General features: G+C 42.7%; 1 protein-coding gene across 1 annotated transcript in view; it reads left to right on the forward strand.

The window, feature by feature from the left end:
- The window catches only part of THSD4 (thrombospondin type 1 domain containing 4), a 270,621-nt gene that overhangs the window by 86,055 nt on the left and 162,346 nt on the right, over nucleotides 1-22,220 (forward strand). Inside the window, exon 6 of the mRNA XM_042474927.1 lies at nucleotides 21,287-21,423. Coding sequence (XP_042330861.1) covers nucleotides 21,287-21,423 — 137 coding nt within the window. The remainder of the gene's footprint in view (nucleotides 1-21,286; nucleotides 21,424-22,220) is intronic.

The raw sequence follows: 22,220 nt of genomic DNA on the forward strand, positions 1-22,220 counted from the left end.
ATGTCATTCATTCCATCCCTCATAATTATTGTTTCACCTGGACACTGAAAGTCTCAAATTCTTCTTAAACCTCTCTTGGGTCTGATGCTCCTTTCCCTTCCTTAGACATTCCATGCAACTTGGGCATTGTGTTCACTGAACGGCGTCGGATCTTTTTGTTAGCTGACTTTCCCCGAAATAACAGTCGGTAATTCAGGAGAGATGGCTGGAGGGAGCTGTTGAAAGGCTGTGGCCGGTCTGTGTGCGTTTAATATGTTTTTAAGGGCCGGAGCCAACAAGGTATGGTTATGATGGAGAGTGGATAATGGGGAACATCAGCCTTTGTGAAAGCTGCTCTTGGGCAAAAGGAGGGACGATTTATAGCTCACAACTTGCAAGTGCATTATTTCCCCCTCCTTGCAATAGAGCTTGGCAAAGATTTCTCCAGCCTTTTCCTCCCTGCTTGGAATATTTCCCTTTGGTAAAAGAAAGATCTCTCTCTCTTTTTCAATTCTTTCCACATATAGAATTGGATGTTCAGAGCAGGGACCAAAGTTATTAAAATGTTCTGTCCCCTTTCTGGGGTGGGCTGAAAGATTTGGAAGGATATAAAGCACCAGGGGAACTAGATGGTGCAGTGGTTTCAGCATTGGACTACAACCAGAGTTCGAATCCTCATTCAGCCATGGAAACCCATTGGGTGACTTTGGCATATCACACTCTCTCAGCCTCAGAGGAAGGCAACGGCAAGCCCCCTCTGAACAAATCTTGTCAAGAAAACCCTGTGATAGGTTCCTCTTTGGGTCGCCGTAAGTCGGAAACAACTTAAAGGCAGACAACAACCAAACAAGAACAACAAAACAATGGGGATGCCTTTGAACTCTGAGCTTTTTTTATTTTACATTTGTATGTTTCATTCTCACAGGCAAATATGAATAATTTTACAAAATTATTAAAAAAAATAAAGAAAGTGATCTGCACCGGGTGTCACATATACTAGGTATGCCACTGGACTCAATAGCTTCTCCAAAGTGATCTATGATCCCTCCTCTTAATAGCTAAGCTATTGCATCCTCGCTACCTGGAGCAGTAATTCCCTTTTCTTAGAATCATAGAATCCTAGAGTTGGAAGAGACCCCAAGGGCCACCCAGTCCAACCCTATTCTGCCATGTGGGAAGACACCATCAAAACACCCCTGACAGATGTCCATCCAGCCTCTGTTTAAAAACCTCCAAAGAAGGAGACTCTATCACACTCCAAGGGAGTGTCTTCCATGGTTGAACAACTCTTACTATCAGGAAGTTCTTCCTAATGTTCAGGTGGAATATCTTTTCCTGTAGATTGAATCCATTGCTCCATGTCCTACTTTCCGCAGTTGCAGAAACAAGCTTGCTCCATCCTCAATATGACATCCCTTCAAATACTTTTACAGGGCTATCATATCACTTCTTAACCTTCTCTTCTCCAGGATGAACATACCCAGCTCCCTAAGTATCTCCTATAGAATCATACTCATAGAATCGTAGAGCTGGAAGAGACCACAAGGGCCATCCAGTCCAAGCCCCTGCCATGCATCCCTGACTCTCTTAAACCATCCAGTCTTTGCTTTAAAATCTCCAAAGCAGGAGACTCTATAATGCTTCGAGGGAGTATGTTCCACAGCCAAACAGCTCTTACTGCCAAGAAGTTCTTCCTAATATTTTGGTGGAATCTCTTTTCCTGTAGTTTGCATCCATTGCTCCATTGTGTCCTATTCTCCGGAGCAGCAAAACACAAGCTTGCTCCATCCTCAATGTGACATCCCTTCAAATACGTAAACAGGGCTATCAGGCCACCTCTTAACCTTCTCTTCTCCAGGAGGAATTTACCCAGCTTCTCCTTAGAAGGCTTCATGGTTTCCAGCCCTTTCACCCTTTGGGTCGCCTTCCTCTGGACACACTCCAGCTTCTCCCCATCCTTTTTGAATTGTGGTGCCCAGCAGGATGCTTGTGTAAAAACAACAGCTAAATCTTAAGAGCAACCATGCCTTTATTGCTGCACTGGCTCTCTGAGTTCTCAGTCCTCTTTTGGAAGGAATGCTGCTATCTTGCCACCCGCCTGCCTCACACGCCTCCAGTCAACACCACTTCAGGGCACCATGCCTGCTCATATATTTTCATGCCATTCATGATTGCCCAAGATCAGAAAGCTTCCCGGGGCAGGAGAAACATAACTTTTTGACGAATTAGCTTTGTCCTTGGCACAGCAGCTGCTCCTATGCTGTTTAATAAAGCCCCCGGATTGGGTTGTCTCATTATAACCAGAGGTATTTCTCAAGGACCTTCGAGGTCAGACTGATTAAAAATTTCAAAATATCATCTGAGCCAAGAGAGAGAAGGAGAGATTGAGAGAGAGAGAGCAAAGAAAAATCCCTCTTAATTGTTTGGGAACAGTGAGCTGGAAAATGCTAAAACCTTGTAACGATTCCATTATAAGATTAATATGCCACAGCTCTGCCTGAGGGGAGCATTCAATGGGAAGTTGAAGCCATTGCTGGCAATTATATTCAGGCAATTTAACTTTTATTAATGACCTTTCAGCGACTCGGCTGCTTACATATTGCCTTGTCTAGTACAGTGAAGACAGTTTCGGCTGCTCCAGGTTAAAAACCGTTGCTCAGAGGTGGACTGTAAGGAAGGAAGCTTGCCATTTTTAACAGCTGTCATTCAGAGGCAACATAGAAATAGTGCTCCATTTTTTAAAAAAAGAAAGAGGAAAATCTGCACAATAAGCTCAAATAATAAATAACAATCTTCAGAAAAACAGAGCATGGAGATAGAATCATGGAATCATAGAATCGTAGAGTTGGAAGAGACCACTAGGGCCATCCAGTCCAACTCCCTTCTGCCATGCAGGAAATCTCAATCAAAGCACCTCCGACAGATGGCCATCCAGCCTCTGTTTGAAGACCTCCAAGGAGGGAGACTCCACTACACTCTGTTGAAGGAATGTGTTCCACTGTCAGACAGCCCTTACTGTCAGGAAGTTCCTCCTAATGTTGAGGTGGAATCTCTTTTCCTGCAGTTTGCATCCATTGTTCTGTGTTCTAGTCTCTGGAGCAGCAGAAATCAAGCTTGCTCCCTCCTCAATATGACATCCCTTCAAGTATTTAAACAGGGCTATCATATCACCTCTTAACCTTATCTTCTCCAGGCTAAACATCACCAGCTCCCTAAGTCTTTTCTCTTAGGGCAATGACTTCACCATTTTAGTCGCCCTCTTTTGGACACGCTCCAGTTTTTCAATGTCCTTTTTGAATTATGGTGCCCAGAACTAGACACAATATTCCAGGTGGGCTCTGACCAGCAAGGGCTGGAAGGGAGGTAACTCATGGCAAAAGTGGAAAAGATTGCCAAAATGCCAAGCATGGGGGACCAGTCAGTATTTCTGGATTGCAGCACATTGCCTTCCCTATGGACGCACTCCAGTTGGAATTCCAAAGAATTCTGAAGAAGTCCAGAGAGTGCTCTATTGCAGAACTCCAATTGGAGTGCCATAGAATGCCAAAGAAATTGGTATAGTGGCATATTGCCTTTCTTACCGCAGCACTCCTATTATGGCACATTGCCTTCCTTATTGCAGCACTCCAGTTGGCGTTCCAAAGACTTCCAAAGAAATCCCTATTGCAGCACATTGCCTTCCCTATTGCAACATTCCAGCTGAAGTTCCCAAAAAATTCCAAAGCGTTCCAAAATAATCTCTATTGTGGCACATTGCCTTCTCCATTGCAGCACTCCAGCTAAAGTGCCACAATCGGGGATTCTTTGGAATTCTTTGGGCTTCTTTGGAATTGCAACTGGGGTGCTGCAATAGGGAAGGCAATGTCCCACACACTCCAGTTGTCCTGATTTGCCAGTGCCAGTGCCAATGGCACTCTGCCATCCCACTTTTCCCAGCTGCTTTTAAAATGTCCCAGTTTCTCTCTCCTTCCACCACTTTCCCTCTTTGTTCTTAGTTCACTTCAGTTGCTGCAAACGGAGACTTTGGGTTCCCAACATTTCACTAGAGTAAATTTGCTATTGTTGTTGTTGCGACCTTAAGGCAGACTTATCACTCTTGGCAAGAGTTGTCCAGAAGTGGTTTGCCATTGCCTTTCACTGAGGCTGAGAGCATGTGACTTGCCCAAGCTCAACCAGTGGGTTTCATGGCCAAGCGCGGACTCAAACCCTGGTCTCCAGAGTTGTAGTCCCACACTCAAACCAATATATCATGCTGGCTCTAAATTTGTTATTGCTAATTAATATACATTAGCAAGACTTAGGTAGTAGATGATGGTAAATCTCCTCTTCTACCTGAGACCCTGGAGAAAAAGAGTTAGGGATGAATAGTCTGTTGCCCTTCCCTTCTTTTGATTTCTTTATTTAGCTTTTACCTCAATAAGACTTTTATCCCTTTGGGGCAAAATCTGTCTTTTATGTGATTTGTGTGCAGTGCCTCACTTTTTGAAAAAAGGCATTTTATGAGTTATGATTATGGGTCTTTACAACCACAATTCCACTTGCGACTAGCACTCAACTCATTGGAAGCAGGCTTCCATTGTCTTCTTGGCAAGTCGCAGCCAGCAGAACATAATTGTATCAAATCCTTCCTCAAATGTTTGGAGCTGAGCAATACGAAATGTATGTTTGATCATTCATATTTTTTTAAAAAATGGTTATGTTAATGAAGAGTAAGCCTCATATGTTGGAAACCAACGGCTAGCTTTCTCTTAGAGTCGCTGCACATTTACGTTCCCTTACTTATATGGTTGCACAGTTGCTCCTTTTGATCTGTAAGCTTCAGGTCTGCAAATCTGATCATCTCCAGTTTGTCGTGGTCCATATTATTAAATGGTGGCAATATGAACATGGACATGCTGAAAGCATTTAATAAGATGAGGCACAATCATTCACATTTTTTTGCATCTATGGGGTTCCCAGGGCCACACTTCCATGGTTCAGAAGAGCCAAATCTGCTTATTTTTTGGTTATAGTGTAATACTTACCATCATCGCCCATCTCTGATATTCTAATGGATTATTTTAATGCATTTAATTGATGAGGGAGGATTGGGGATATTATGTATTGGATTGTATGGAATTTTTAAAACTGTAAGCTGCTTCGATTGTCCTTGTGACAGAGGAGCGGGGTAAAAATAAAGCTGGATATGCAGCTTTATAAAGTAATTAATTAATTAATTTATAAATAAAGGGTAATAATAATAATAATAATAATAATAATAATAATAATAGTAATGCAGCTAAACATTTTTGGATGGTGTATAACAACTCATCAGTGCCTTTAATATACCCCTGGGTTCAGTAGGATTATCGAAAACACAGTCACTTGCATGATATTGGTGTTGAGCAGAAGGGTTGTGTAGTGCAGCCACAACTTAATGATATGTAAAAAAAAACTCACATAAGGCAAACATAATGTGGGATCTTGGCCACCCTGTTTTTAAAAACCCTCTTAAACCATATGGTCAAGGCACATGAAAGATAGCCTTTGTGAAGATGTCTTTTAAAACTTTCTTGGCTTTGAACTTGATGCGTTTGCATGGCTTCCCAGAGACTTCAGAACGTTGCTCATTTTTGAAAAATGTTAATGGGAGAGATTGCCCCGTGCGCTGTTACGTTTCATGGTTTTTATCGCTGGTTTTGTCTGAAGGAAGACTCATAAGCTGTTTGGCTTTGCGAACATAAATATTCTTCTTGAGTCATTGCTTGGAATGTTGCTTTGAGTCCTACGAGCTCAAACTTGACGCTCCTGTCTCCTTCTTCTTCTCCTTCCCTCTCTCCTGTCTTTTTCCCCCTACGATGTGGAATAATATTGTTGTGGGATCATGTTCCGAAAGACTGTACAGAGAGCCGAAAACTCTCATAATCTGCTGATCTTTCAGGGGAGATTAGGAACAGCGGTGGAAGGTAAACTGAGGCCATCTTGGCACTGTATATCTAGGAAGAATTTACATTCGATTCTCTTTTGTCTATTGTCTCTTCCTATGACTTCTTCTCTTTGCATTCATTAGACAAGGGCTGAAGGGCCAAATTCCAGATTTAGATTCAAAGTGTGGATTTCATGCCACCCAAAAGACGTTTCTGCCAAGGGCTGGCAGAAGATCAGTGGAAGAAGGTCCAGACTTTGGACACGATCTGTTGAAGACTGACTTTCATCATGGCAGAGAAGTCTTCTTCCATTTGCAGGATCTCAGAGAAGTTGCTTTTACAGAAAGCACTATTAACTTATTGAATTCATTGTCATTAATGATGGCAATAGACTTAAGATCATTTGAAAAGGGAATTGGACAAATACATGGAGAGTGGAGTCCACCATCAGCTATTGGCCATGATAGTCAATGGTACCTCTAGGTTTAAGTCTGTTTTCCATCAAGAGGCAGGAGAGTAGGAGAGGACAAACTGCAGGAAAGCCATGCCTTTTTCTGCCTGACAATGAGAAGAGCTTGCAAAAGCTACTTTTGCAGCTGCTGCCCCTAGAATCCCATTTCAGTGGAAGAAGACTTAAAATGGTGACAGCGGAGGCCTTCTTTGAAGAAATTATTGTAATGTATTACTTTGACACAGTTGCCCATCTGTGACTTAGGACTTTATCACACACAGGTAAATTGGGGGCAAATTGGTTAAATCCTGTACAAAAACAGTACAGTATTTAAAAGTCTGCAAAACACCCACAAAAGTGTTGACGTCAATGAGAAATAACGCAACATTAATCTGAATGGAAAGTTGACAAACCCCCCTCCTTTTTACTTTCGGAGCTTTTCGTTTGGATTAATGGGACATTATTTCCCATTGATGCCAACATCATCTGAATAACTGCCCGCTATTGTGGGTTGTTTTTACCTTCTGTTTGGGTTAACCCCGAACGTTGTGTGAAAAACCACAAAAGTGGGTTGTTTTCACTTTAAATCCAGTTTCTGCATGGGATCCGTCCTATGCTATTAAGTCCTTAGACATTCATGGAGGAAACCAGTCTGGCAATGGCTTCCGGTGAAGACAGCTGTACGCAACCTCTGAATTCAGATGACTATGAGGTCCAGCTCTTCTTATACCTCGGTTTAAGATGCATACATCACATTCTACATACATTATGGGCAAAGAGACAAATTTCATTTTCTCAGAAGAACTGTTCACATGGAGTCATTTTAACTGGATGGCATATGTTTCTAGCCAGAAATATGAATCAGAGCGAATGATTAAACATGCATTCCACATTGAGCCACTATCTTTAGCAATGCACCTGAGCAAAGTGGGTGGATGTGGGTCAGTCTGGGTAGGAGGTTTTTCCTTCCCATAGATTTTTCCTTCCCATAGACTAGGACAGTAAGTTAAGTGAAGATAAGAAGTTTAAAAATGATATGAAATTACACAATCCCTACCTGCCTTGTCCAGTTGGAAACTTCACATCTCTGTGGCGCAGTGGAGACACCCAGTGGACAGTTCGGCTGAAATAAAAACAACCATTTCTCATGGAAATGTTCCTAATTATCTATACTTGGAAAAGTTCCTTTCTTGGACTGCCAGGAGCTCCTAGACCCAGTAATGCTAGCTGTGGGATTCTGATGAAATAATGTGGCTGCCTTTGCTTTCTACGTACCTGAAAATTGTTGGGTACAACACTCATTGCTCATTGCTATTTTACCCCATTGTGTCTTCCCTTGGCCTGTCGTACAACCAGCCATGTCACTTAAGTTCAGTCTAGAAGACAAGGATGTGTGCAACATTTGCAGAGTTGGTCCGTTCAAAGAGGTTGCTCTCACCTGGACGTTCAAAAATCTGTCACTTTAAATCTTGGCCGAGTTTCTCCAAATCCCAGCTTCATTTTCCTCCAGCCTTGTTTTGCATCTGGTTGCAAGACATTGGCCAGAAACCCTGTTAATGTCTTATGCATGTGGAAGTTCTTCTACAGAAGCAGCCGGGCATTTGTCCAGTGCAAAGCATCCAAATTCAATTGAAGGATGCAAAAAAGGAGTCAGACATGCAGCACCATCACACAAACATTCTGGACAGATATACATATGCATTGCACATAGGTCAGGGTGGGCAAGGTCTGGCTTACAGTCCCCATCTTTGTGATTCATGAAGCTGCTCACCAGTACCCCAAAGCCCCCAGCCCTCCTTTTAAAAAATTGGCATAATTTTGGCATAAAAATGGACATAGACCATGTAGAAAGCTCCACCAATGCATGAAAATAGGATAAAATATCCCCCCTCCAAAAGCACCACCCGGAAATACCTAAACTTTCCTCTGCTGTTCCTCTCAAAATGGTGACAGCAATTGATGGAAGCACAGCATTTTGAGAAGGACTGTAGAGGGAAACATATTTTTGGGATTATGGCAGGGGGATGGCCCATAGAAGCAGCTTAAAAAGCATGGGAGAAATTGGCCTTTGGGTCCATGTAGTTCCCTACCTTCAGCATCGATGCATATTGTGCAGGTGTCCATGCTTCTTCAGTTGTGCAATGTTGCAATTCAGTAACAAGGTGACGTTAGTGTGATGCTCTGTCTCCTCAGGATAGGATCTTGGCCTTTGGGCTTTCTTTTTGTACTGAAATTTGTGAACATTTTAACCCATATTTTTTCATAGCGTATGCATTTATTTACCTAATGATTTACCTTAAGTGCATTGTTTACCTAGCATGCATACATTTATGTGATGTGGCCAGTTTTCTCCCATTAACTAAAACCTGGTGGCTCATATTTTTTCCATTTATGCACATGTGAGCCATGCACATATAAAACGTGTAGATTATTTTATGCGGAGCTTATTTCCTGGAAAGGTCCTGAATGTGGGAAAATATTCATCTATGGTTCTCACAAGACGTCTTCAGACATGCAAAACAAACAAACAAACAAACAAACAATCCTCTGGATTATATCTGCAGATAAGACCAGGAACTAAAGCAGATAAGTAACACTAAGGCATTGCTCGATTGCACATCTGCACATTCAAACTGTAGTGCAGAATAGCTAGGCCTGGCACAAACCAGAGCTTTGTGGATGGAATCTGTAGGATGGAATTTATTTCATGACTTTCAATAGGAGGAGGATTACAGATCGCATTTGTATTATGGAGTGAACCTCACCTTTTTGCTCTTTTGTTACAATACTCCTTGTTGGCAGTATGCATGAAGTTAAGCATCTCAATCCAACTAGAAGATAGCGACATATGACTGGACATCCAGCAATGGTCAGATGCCTTAAAATCATATTTATAACTTTATGGCATGCCATGATCAGAAACAGGCACCAGTGTTTATGGCTATCCCATGTTAATTGTGCCTTTATAATGATATTATCAGCATCTTTTCCAGGATCTGGGAAATGTATTACCAGATTTCGATACGAACCTTCCCCACTTTTAACCAGGCTCCTTGGCAGCTTCCCAGCTGTCAGAAGCATTTGTGAAAGAAGTGAGCATTTATAATTCCCGAAGGTCCTTCCTTTTTCATCCTCAAACTGTGCTTTGAGGGAGTGGCTGGGTTAATTTACTGGAACATCTGTAAAGCTATGCCATCTATTTTTGGTCTCTGTTTATGTAGGATGGAATTTATTTCATGCCTTTCAATAGGAGGAGGATTGCGAATCACATTTGTTGGGACAGATTGGGCAGATTGATGACTTAGCGGTGTCTACAAGGTGTGAGCGTAGGATGAACATCTTTCTGGGCCAGAAAGGCCTATATATACCCAGTTTTCCAGGAGCCAACATATTTAGGTGTGGTATAGTGGCCTGAGTGTTGGACTAGGACTCTGGAGACCAAGGTTCAATTCCCAGCTTGGCCATGGAAACTTACTGGGTGACCATAGGCAAGTCAAATGCTCTCAGCCATAGGAGAAAGCAATAGCAAACCTTCTCTGAACAAATTTTGCCAAGAAAACCCCATAGCAGGTATGCCTTAGAGTTGCTGTAAGTCAGAAATGGCTTCAAGGCACTCAACTACAATCCTCCAATGGCTCATGGGAAGATGGTGGGGTTGGGATGAGCCATGAATTGGACACAAAGCAAAGGACAATCCAGATGTCCAGAGATTGACTTTTATGGACCACAGTGCTTTGAGATCTCCAGAGGAGGCCCTTCTTTCTATCCCATCACACTCACAGACACATCTGGTGGGAACACGAAAGATGCAAAGCCTCCCTTCCTAGAGCCAGGCACCCTCCTTTCTTTTTGCCGACAAGTAAAGACATTTCTGTTTAGATAGGCATTTGGTGATTGACTATATAAGGTTTGTTCCACAAAATAATGTGCTAGAGTTTGCTATTGTTGTGCCGGTGTCTGTTGCATTTCAGTGTTACATGCTTTAATCTGGTTTTCATCTTTTTGATTGTTTAATCTCACTTTCACTATTTCATCTTGTAAACTTTTAACAGCATGCTTTTTAATTTGTTGTATCCCAAACTGGAAAAGAGGCGGGATAACCAGTGTGGTGCAGTGGTTTCAGCTTTGGACCAGGACTCTGGAGATCAAGGTTCAATTCTCCACTCATCCATGGAAACACACTAGGTGACCTTGGGCAAGTCACACACTCTCAGTCCCAGAAGACTCCATGATAGATTCACCTGAGGTTCACTATAAGTTGGAAATGACTTGTAGGCCCAGAGGAGGAGGAGGAAGATGACGACATAAATGTAACAGTATGATAGTAATAGTAATACTGTGCAGGCAAGATGTCTTGTGGTGAGAAGCTTACTTTCATGTCATACTTGGAGGAGGCCTTCTCAGATGAGGAACAGGAGAGCCAAGTTAACAGGCTCCAATTAGAGCCAGAGGAGGCTGGTAGTCCTATCATGGAATTAGCAGAAGCAGAGTCTGGACCATCCTAGGCAGCGCCTGAAGATCATGAGGAAGTTATGGAGGCACATCACTCTGTGGAGCATGATATGTACAGTATGACCCCCATATACGTGGGAGATATCTTCCTGGACTTACCGTTGAAAAGTGACCTATTGAAAATAAACAACTCCCTGCAGAAGTATGCCATGGAATCATGCTAGAGGACCTAGAAATGCATAGAGAGAACACCTATCTAGAAATCTCTAGGTTCTCCATACAACTTCCAATGGAACCATATGATAGAATTGTGCTGGAGGACCTAGAAAATGCCTAGAGAAAAGCATAGCTTTTTGGATTTAAATGAAACTGTGGGTACTGGGTCTGCAGATATGGGGGCCCTACTGTACTCATTGCAAAGGAACATGAAATGCCATGATCCACTTTAAAGGAGAAAGCTGAACTAATGGACCAGGTGTCCAAGGCCCTTATATTGCTTCAAACAACAAGCTCCAACACTCCATTGATAACCTTGTCTGATGATTCAAGCTTTTTGGTTTTCTGAACTATGGTGTGCACCTTGGATTGCCATTCCTTATCAGCTTTGGACCCCATTGAGAACTGCTTTTTTCTGGACTAAATGGACACTTTTTTGTCTCCACTGTCACTCTATATATGACTAGAGACCGGCCTGGTTTTTCCACTTGCAGCTTCTGTGGGCTTTAAGTGCACTTAACTGAACACTTGCCAGTTTTCAGAAGGACACTTGCCTTCATCTGTGAAGCTTGCTCAATAATTCAAGGGAGGAAAAATCTATTTAACCATAGTTTTCCTCCTCCCGTGATGACAAATTACTTTAAAATAACATTTACAGAAGTTGGAATTCCAGAAACAGTTTTGGCCATTCACACTCTATATGCCAGATGTTTATTTCCTGAGGCCCACAGTGGTGCCAAGTTACTATGCAAAAATCCACATTGTGCTATTTATACATCTTGTGAAAGGAGATCTTTGAAAGCTGCTCAAGCCATATATATATATATATACACACACACATACACACACACACACACACACACACACACACACACATCTTCCTCCCACATTGGTAATTCTATCTGGTGATGGAGGTGAGTATGAACAAAAAGGTCAAGCTGCCATAAGAGCCATTTTAATTTTCCTTGTGTTTTAGGAAAGGAATTGGCTACATAGCATTCACAAATATATAGTAACCATCCAGAGCATTGGACAGGGCTGGCATTGGTAATACTTCTCCTGGTCCCCAGGAGGTTGGTCAATCAAATGAGTTTTGGGTGTCATTTTTAACCAACTACTTTGTGAATCTCCATGCGGTGGTAGTGGTTTGAGTGTTGGACATAGTCTCTGGGAGAGCAGGGTTCAAATCTTGACTCAGCCATGGAAATCCACTGGAGGACCTTGGGCATGTCACACTTTCTCAACCCCAGAGGAAGGCAGTGACAAACCTCCTCTGAATAAATCTCACAGAGAAAGCCTTAGGAGGAGGTTTCCATATGTCAGAGCTGATAAACGGCACAGAATAACAAACTTTGAACATAGCTTTTGTGGGTTTTTCGGGCTCTGTGGCCATGGTCTAGAGGAGTTTATTCCTGATGTTTCACCAGCATCTGTGGCTGGCATGGAAGAGAGTTGGGTATATATCTACTGCATGACACTGGGTAGAGAGGAGTGATCTCCATGTTAATCTATGTATTGTTCTGTTGTTGAACAACTCTCTTCCATGCCAGCATTCTCTGGAGATGCCAGCCACAGATGCTGGTGGAACGTCAGGAACACACTCTTCTAGAACATGGCCACAGAGCCCGAAAAACCCACAAAAACCAATGGATGCCAGTCATGAAAGCATTTGACTTGACAAACTTTGAACAGTTTCTTTTCAAGTCCACCATGAGACACGCAATCAGATAATAGAAATATTTCTTACGTGAAAAGTGTCAAGGGTTAGGAGTGGTCTGTGGTGACCCCAGAACTTGGAAAAATTACTTTGGGGGGGGGTTACAACTTTTTAAATTACTTTTTTGGGGGGTAGAAAGGATCACCTCTTAAAGCAAAGCTTTGAATGGTTGATTAAATACATGTGCATTATGCACACAAATGTAACGCAAGGGGAAATAGTTTGAGAACCATACCAAGAAGAAGTTGGCCAGAAGACAAATTAAATGAAATTGAGGAACAGAAATGGCTCTCTGTGATTGATTGTTTTCGAATGATGTCCTCCAAGCACATAAGATTCCTCTCCAGACCTAATAAGGACAAAATATCTAAATGCAATGAAATTAAAAATAGAGCAAAACAGGAATGAGGCCTTGCAATTGGAATAGGCAAGATTACGGATGTGACTCCTTAAAACAACTATTTTGGGGGCGGGGGAGAGGGTTAATTTGTAGATTTTATGAGCAGAATATGATCCATCCAGAACTGATTCTTGGAGTAAACAAATAGCATTCCATCAGGGTCATTCCCATAAACTTTTTTATAGGCAACCAATGGCAAAAGGCAGATTTCAATTGGCGGTGTTATTGGGACAAAGGATGGTTGGATGATGGAGAGGTGCCATCTCATGGCCTAGAATGAACCAGTGTTGAAGATTTTGCAAAGAGCAGGCATCAAAGATGAAGAAGCCAATGGATACTAGTAAAGACAGATGAGAGCCAGATGGGTATAATGGTCTGAATGGTGGATTAGGACTCAGGAAGACCAGGGTTTGAATCCCTGCACAGCTATGGAAACCCATCTTGGGCAAGTCAGACTTCATCAGCCTTAGAGGAAGGCAATGGCAAACCCCCTCTGAACAAATCTTGCCAAGATAGCTTCTCCTTATGGTTGCCATAAATTGGAAATTATTTGATGACACACAACAACATCAGCAACTAGTAAGAATCCAAGTTGGATCAAGATATAGCCCTCTCCACATTATCAAGGGAGGAACCGATGCCATAGGTTATGGCAAAGACTCTGACTACTGCCACACTGCTGAATTAATGCAATTTGGCTTTGCTGTCATGGATCCATCCTATGGGATCCTGGGATTTGTAGTTTGTTGCATCCCCAGAGCTCTCTGATGAAGATGGCTACATCCCACAAAACTACACATCCCAGGATTCCACCATTGTGTAAACTGTTGACACAAGGCAGCAATGGCTGTTATACAATGGTGAAGCCAGCAAATCAATGCTGGTGCTGTTAGGCACAACCTCCTAGCAAGTGATGCTCCATGAGCAATAGCATTTACACCAATGTGAGTCACCAACAGCATCCCGCCTTGGGAATTTTTCTCCTGCACTATCCCTGAATGGATATTTTTTGTTGCAACAATAAGCATACTTCCCCCCTTTTTACTTTTCCAAAGGCGTTATTCCCACAGGCTCACCATCAGCCTGCAGTGCACTCAGTTGCCAAATTATTTTAACATGGGAGTTGTTTCCAGAGAAGAGCACCCAGGAAGCAAACATCCCATCCGAATTCTTGCCCTCCCATTGAAGTGAAGCCATACTTCCATCCTCTCACAAAAACATCCAGGGGTAGCTGTCTTGGCCATTTAGCAAATCCATCCTCTCAATCTGAGAAAGCAACTTCTTTTAATCCAGTTTTGTCCAACTTGGCATCCGTGAATCATTTTGGACCACTGCAGTGATTGAAGTTGAAGCCCAACAAATCTAGAGGGCCCCTGAATGCAGCTTTAAGCCTATAACATAATTAATGTATTGGCTGGTATCCTGCAGGTGTCTTATGCATGTGTAAATTCCCCTACAGAAATGGTTAGAACACACACACACACATGCACACACACACACACACATGTTATGCCCAAGATTGTAAGGGCAACCTGTTTATCCTGAGAGTGTGTGATGAGAACCTCTCCCCCCCGTGGACCTGTTCACAGCAAGGCTGAGAAAGACATTGAGACACCAAATTTGGTTTTAAACACCATGCATGTAACATTTATTGAATCACACAAGTAACACAACCATTGATTATCAAGAGCTCTTTCACTCACACATTCATACAATACTCACACACACTTTCCTTCCACCGAACATTGATCAGTTGTTCTCGAAGGCTGGGGATGACACCGTTGCCGCGGTAGATGCCAACAAAATGGAGATGAAAGTCCAGGGTCTTTATACTTTTACTTCTCTCTGGCTCTTGGCTGCTGAAGTCTTGCAATATTGCAGCCCATTACTCAACTTCCTCTTTTGGGAGGACAGACAGGTTGTTCAGATCAGTCCGTGTTCAAAGCAACTCGTTCTGTTCAAAGCTCTCCATTGTCCTGTCAGTTCCTCATCATGGCGACTCAGGAGATAAGGTTCTTCCCGGTCATGGTTCGTCACACCTGGACGGCACCCCGCTTCAGCTTCCAAGTTTTCAGACTTTCCTCGCCTCGGTTGCCAAATACTTTCGTCACATCAATGCTCTGCGCGGAACCATCTTGTTTGGTCCTTTAGCTATGTTTAAAGCACAATTCCTTGGTTCTTCAGCTCTGGGTTTAAGTCAGAACTCACGCATTCGTCTTACACACACACACACACACACACACACACTGTATATATATATTATAGAATCATAGAATCATAGAATCGTAGAGTTGGAAGAGACCACTAGGGCCATCCAGTCCAACCCCCTGCCATGCAGGAAATCCAAATCAAAGCATCCCTGACAGATGGCCATCCAGCCTCTGTTTAAAGACCTCCAAGGAAGGAGACTCTATCACACTCCGAGGGAGTGCATTCCACTGTTGGTCTAGTCTAGTACAATTGGCTCAAGGTTGCTGAAGTATGGTATGCACATGGTGCCATGGTGCATGCAGATGAGATGCACAAGCACATTTAGTCATGCATTCAGTGGCACAATGTTGCCATTCGACACAAGGACTGTGTAGCATAATCCATGTGTAATTCCACCCATGAAGACCTTAAACTATGCAATCTTGATGTAGGACTTTGGCATTTACTTTCAGGATGATGAGCTTGTAGTCCTTCCAGTGCTGTCGAAATACAACATCTCTCCTCTCTGATCTCTGGCTATACTGTTTGGGTCTTATCTGAGTTTTGGTCCAGGAACATATAGGTGGCCACAACTTGCTTAATTTTGCTTTAATCTTTCTATGCATCGCCCAAATTGTTTGCTGATTAACAGGTCAATATTAATGAGCCAGGGCAAATGTTTTTGGAATGGTGACCAGGGTTTGGCTCTGATCTGTCATTTTCCATCTGTTATTTTTATCTTGTGGAATGGTTTGAAATGGTTTTGTGATTGTTCAAGTTTTGTTATTGTTGGTGCCCCACCCTGAGATTTCTAGATATAAGGCAGGATGTAAATGTTCCATTCTGTCAATTGAACAGAGTTATATCTGCGAGTTAAGAGAATTCACGATTCATTTAAGGCTCTTTTTGGCCCTGGTGAATTAATATGAAATAATTAAACTAATATTTTCTTTATAGCATTTACCATTTTCACAATGGAGTGTCTTTATTCGGAGGACAAGAAAATGTGCAAGTTTTCTCTCTATATCCACAGTAGGCAGGCGGTTGGATCTTTAACACTGACAACAGAACAGTATAATACTGGAGTAAAGGAACAATATAAATGCAATCAATCGATCAATATGTATTCAATATCCTGGAATTCCCACATGACTGAAACCTCCAAGGGTTGGATGTCACCCATCTAGACTAACTTTGAATGCTTTGCTTTCCTGTGTAGACAACCAGGGATAAAAGAAGCAGAAACAATGGCTTTACTATGTGATGGCCAGAGGTCACAGCCCCTTTCGTTACCAAAGTCCCATTCATTGAACATTTTGCAACCAACAGTAGCCAGCCAGGTAGCTCTGGAAACTTGTAGTAAGACAGTGGTAGTCATGCATCCTTGCTTTGTCTGCAGCATCTGGTAACCAGAGATGTATGCTCGAGTCTCCTTGTACAGAGATGATCTCATAGTCCTCTTTACAGAGTTTGTGAACCTCAAATCCCCCCTCTTTCCTCCCTCTCCCACTTTTTAAAAGAAGTCTTTTAGAGTTTTACAGTTGCAAACACTGTCTTCCCCCTCCTCTCCCCCAACTCCAGCCAACCCATGGCAGTGCCGTTTCTATTTAAAAGCAAAGTGTATCCATTGTGACCCAAGGTGCTGATGGATTGGGTGAACGTCCCCCAAGGGGCAATGAATTCATGCGCCGTCCCCTTGCCTTGAAAAGCCAGCATGGTTCGGGTGGTGTCACTTTGATAAAGGAGGGACTTGCGGGTGACTTTCTTTTGCCTCTTTTCTTCTCCTTCCGGCACATTTTTCTTCAGAGGTGCAAACAGAGTTTGCATAAAAGAGTTAAAGAATGAATGCGTTAGCAGAGAAAAGGAAATAATGTTGTGAAGCTTAACCCTTTTCCAGCAGGATAAAGTCAAGCAGGCATGTGCCTTGGTTTGCTAAAAATGCTATTTTGGATGGCAACAGTTCTTGGAACTTAATGTTTTCTGTAGTGTAAGATGGTGGCTTCCATGTCAGTGAATCCATGTCAGAGATTGGCTTCTTGGATGTATGGTATACTTAGGAGAGAGAGAAGGAAGGAGAATTTCGCTCAAGGGATATGGCCTTGTTTTCCCAACAAACAGTTCCTGGCATACTCTTCAATATTTCATGGATGGAAATAGGGACCTGTGTGGCCAAACAACACCAGAGTGTGCTCAACACTGGCAAAAGTTATTAATGCACAAAACTAGGGAAAACTGCAGCAGTTTGCTTTTGCCCAGCTCTACTTGGAAGAGCTAGATTTTGCCTCCTTTTGGGCTAAGATCATTGAATGCACAGTGCTTTTGTATTTTGAGCTCATTTTGCAACCATTGGAGAAAGCATAGGACAAAGCGGGAGGAGAAGAGAGAAACTGGGACGTTTGAAAACCAACAGTAAAAGTGCTATTGTTATTGTTGTGTGACATTAAGCCATTTCTGACTTATGGCAATCCTATCAAGGGGTTTTCTCGGCAAGATTGATCCAGAAGTTTTGACTTCCTCTGAGGCTGAGAGAGTGTAACTTGCCCAAGGCCACCCAATGGGTTCTTATGGCCAAGCGGCGATTCAAAAACTGGTCTCCAGAGTCATAGTCCAACACTATACCACAATGGCTGCCAAAAGTGGGATAACTAAAGGATTTGTTGGGTCTATCCTTGCCAAATCAACACATTTAAAGGACATGTTCTTAATGGCTGAGAGAATATCACCAACATCAGTCTCTGCTCCCTTGTTCAGCCCACAGTTTCATCCCTACAGTTGAAACTGTAGGACTTCCATCTCCTGCTTGGCAGGAAGCAAAGAAAACCCTGAGCCAAAAGAGAATGAAGTTTCTAATTATCCACAACAGCTACTATATTGCAAGTGGCTTGGCCCAGCAGGCATAAGATGAAGGTTGCAAAAATCAGAAGTCCAACCAAAAACAGTAGTTTTTGGGCCTGATCCACAACAAGATTTTGGTTGCATTTTGAACACAGAAAGCCAACATTTTTCTCTGATGAGCAGATTATGGTCTAGTTGGATATATTCTGCATCAGGACACAAAATTTATGGAAGAATACATTAGGGCCTTGGGAAGTTTTCTTATATGGAGTAAGACCCATAGCTTAAGGAAAGACCTCACCTGGAATACTGCGTCCAGTTCTGGTTATTGAAAGATATTGACATGCTTGAGCATGTCCAGAGGAGGGTGACCAAAATGGTAGAAGGTGTGGAAACCACCAAGCCCAATGAGGAGCGTTTTAGGGAGCTGGGTATGTTTAGTCTATCGAAGAGAAGGTTAAGAGTTGACATGATCGCCATGTTGAAATTTTTGAAGGGATGTCATATTGAGGATAGAGCAAGCTTGTTTTTTGTTGCTCCAGCAACTAGGACATGGAGCAATGGATTCAAAGTTCAGGAAAAGAGATTCCATCTCAACATTAGGAGGATCTTCCTGACAGTAAGAACTGTTTAACAGTGAAATACACTGCCTTGCAATATGGTGGTGCCTCCTTCTTTGGAGGTTTTTAAACAGAGGTTGGATGGCCGTCTCTTAAAGCTACACTCCCCAGACTGTTTCAGCCAGTAATGTCCTTGTAGATATGCATAGGAACTGGACCATTCGCCTTTTTCTGATTTAATTCTTATTATCTGAAAAAATAAAATAGCAGTCTTAACTTTCCTCAGATGTTCGTGGCAGCTGCCCAACACAATAAAAGATAGAAAACTTTTAAAAAACAAATACAACAAACCCAAACCACCAAGGTAAAACCGACAGAACCTATTATCATGTTTAGCCCCAAATCTTAGAATATGAAAACTAGTCCGACAGCAATCCAAAACAAAACAGAACAAATTTGCCATAAAAGAGCAGCGGATCCGACAAAACCGCAGCAAAGCAAGGAGAATACGAAGCAGGGTCAAGAATTCTCTTTGTCCCACAAACAAAGCTTTGATAAAAGGAAGGTCTTTGCTAGGGATGCGAATCCTTGATGATTTCATCCTTGTGTAATCCCATGTTGTTGTTGTAGCCATTACTGAGAGTTTGGTGCAAATGAATTCAAGGTGCTTGTGATAACATTAAAAGCCCAAAATAAGCCTGGGACCTCTGTCTGCCCAAGGATTGAGGTTTGCTGGGGGCACCTTCCTCTGTGTCCCACTAGAGAGGTCAATGCACCAAGCTATGGAATTCTGGGAGTTGTTTGTTGTGGCACCAGAGATCCCTGACGGAGAAGGCTCAATGTCTCACACAACTACAGTTCCTAGAATTCCATAGCATTGAGCCATGGCAGTTAAAGTGGTGTCATCTTGGATTAATTCTGCAATGTGGATGCAGCCAAAAAAGAGGAGAGAATGCTGAGTGATATTTTATCTGGAGCAGATGAACTTGCATTTTAAATTGTGTTGTGGTAAAGTCAGGCTTTTAGTATCTGCTGGGTTTCAAAACTGGTAGTTGTTCAAGTCCCATTAAATACAATGGCATGGCAAAATGGTGTCCCTTATATAAAATAGCAAAATCAAGGTTTGCTTTTTGGAATGTATATAACTTTGGATTATTTTCAAGACACAGTTGCCTGAATCCGTGGATAAAAAAAATCTGTGGATATGGAGGGCTGACTGTACTTTGATCCATCGCTTGTCAAGAAGAAAAGTCAGTAGCAACATTCTGTAAAAAGAACAGGCTGCGGACACTCTTCAAGGGTTTCAGGGAAGGCTGTTTTTAAGAAATGCATTTAATAATAATGGCATCACCTCTTCCCACTTGTCTTTCATCAGTGTAACCATGGGCACTGCGTAATTGTGGAGACAAGCCCACAGAGGCAATGGGACAAGCTGTAGCCCAGCTGCTGCTGCTGAGCAAATGTTGATGAGGAGCAGATTTTCTTTGCATTCCTTTTAAATTCTGTGATCTCCTGAGCCAGCAATCAGTATAAGTACTAACTGAAAGATGAGAGGTCTTAAGCACGGCTTTGAAGTTTGGCGGCGGTGGGGGGCGAGAGATGGAGGGCCTGAGAAAACTGAATACAGTAGAAGGGAAAAAGTGCCTGTTGGAAGGAGGAAGAGAGAATTACACAATTCTGCTGGAGGCCCAGGAGATTTGTTTGTATGCCATTCCTGTTGTTGGGTTGAATGTATGCATCAGGGATGGAGAATCTTTTGCTTACTTGCAGTTTCCAAAAGCCTGAGATTTGGTGTGGCGTAGTGGTTTGACTATTGGCCTATGGCACTGGAGACCAGGGTTCAATTCCCAGCTCAGCCACAAAATCCAGTGGGTGACTTTGGGCAAGTCACATGCTCTCAGCTTCAGGGAAAGACAACAGATGCCAACAGTGGCATCACTAGGGTTGGCATCACCTGATATAAAACCGAGGCCTCTCTTTTCTCTTCCTACTGAGCGTCACCTAATTCACACTATCTCTGTACAGTTTCTCCAAAAAGGCAGATGTTTGGGGAGCAATGGTGTCATTTTCTATTAGAGGACCCAGTGAGGTCCTCACTCCTTGCACTCCCCTAGTGACACCTCTGCTTCCGAAGCCTATGGGGCTGAACAGACCGCCCCTAAGAGATGGTTCCACGAAGCCCTTAGAAGCTCTGGGTTGGCGATGTGGCAACTGAAGGCCATACCTCCAACCTGGCAGGTTTACAGTGCAAAAAGCCACAAAAATCAGCTCCGTTTTGCGCTATGGAAAGGCTACACTAGCTGTGGCGGTGGTGGTTCTTCCACTGCTCTTTGGCACAGTGCGTATAAACGCTGCACCAAAGATGCGGCGTGATGCCTCCTGGTGTGTGGTGGGGTGCGAGGCACCATGCCAGCGTAGGGGTGGAGGTGGCATGTGCGGTGTGCAGTACAACCACACTCTGCCCCCATGTCAACGTTTATGAATGGTCTGTTTAGGCCCTGTCTTTAGGAAGACTTTGCTTGAGAATGTTTGTAGCTGTCTTTTATTCAATCTGTCCTGATGATCCTTTTTTTCTTTCAGTGAAAGGTAATCAGAAATGTGAACTGAACTGCCGGGCAGTGGGCTACCGATTCTACGTGAGGCAAGCAGAAAAAGTCATCGATGGGACACCTTGTGACCAAAATGGCACCTCCATTTGCGTGTCGGGACAATGCAAGGTAAAAGTGATGCCTGCCTAGAGATTTTGTCCATTGTATGTGATTTCTGCTAATTTGCTAGTTATAAACAAAACAAGGGGGATTTGTTGTTGTTGTTTGTTCTGATTTTCTGGAGATTGCTTTACTAGGCCAGCGGATTTCCTATTATAGACAGATTTAACATTTTTTTTTCCTTCGAGCTTAGCTTGCTTTCTGCTCGGTTGCCTTTCTTGTCCACATCTGGACAATATCACACATGTTCTTGGGTCTTTATTTTTAGCCTTTCAAAGCATAGTTGGGCGCTTTGTAGATGATAGAGATGTTTGGAGTTTGGGTTATTTATTAAGGGCGCTCTTGATGTAAAGCCGAAGGTCAGAAAACTGTTGCTGTTTTGATCCAAGCAGAATGTATGAACACTCAGTTGGGGTTTTTGATGAACTAGGAGCAGCTTACTCAATCTGTAGCTTGTTGGGGGAGAAGATCAGAATCTGGAAAAGTTACACTTTTGGTCTGTAGCTCTCCAAATCTCCATGTTGGTTGGGGGATTCTGCGGACCATAGTAAAAGTCTATTTTCGCAGACAAGCAAACCTTTTTCTATTCCAAGAGGCATTTGATGAGTTATATAAGGCCCATCTTACACAACACTCTGGATATTGTTAATTCTTGTGCAAGTGTGTATGTGTCTGTTTTAATGATGTATGTTTTAACCTGATTTTTCTGATTGCTTAATTGTTTTAATGCTTGTATTTTGAGAATCTTTAACAATGGTTTTTAATTGTTGTAAGCCACTTTGAGTCCCAATCTGGGGAAAAGGTGG

Source organism: Sceloporus undulatus, chromosome 6, assembly GCF_019175285.1.
Source record: "Sceloporus undulatus isolate JIND9_A2432 ecotype Alabama chromosome 6, SceUnd_v1.1, whole genome shotgun sequence".
NCBI lineage: Eukaryota > Metazoa > Chordata > Lepidosauria > Squamata > Phrynosomatidae > Sceloporus > Sceloporus undulatus.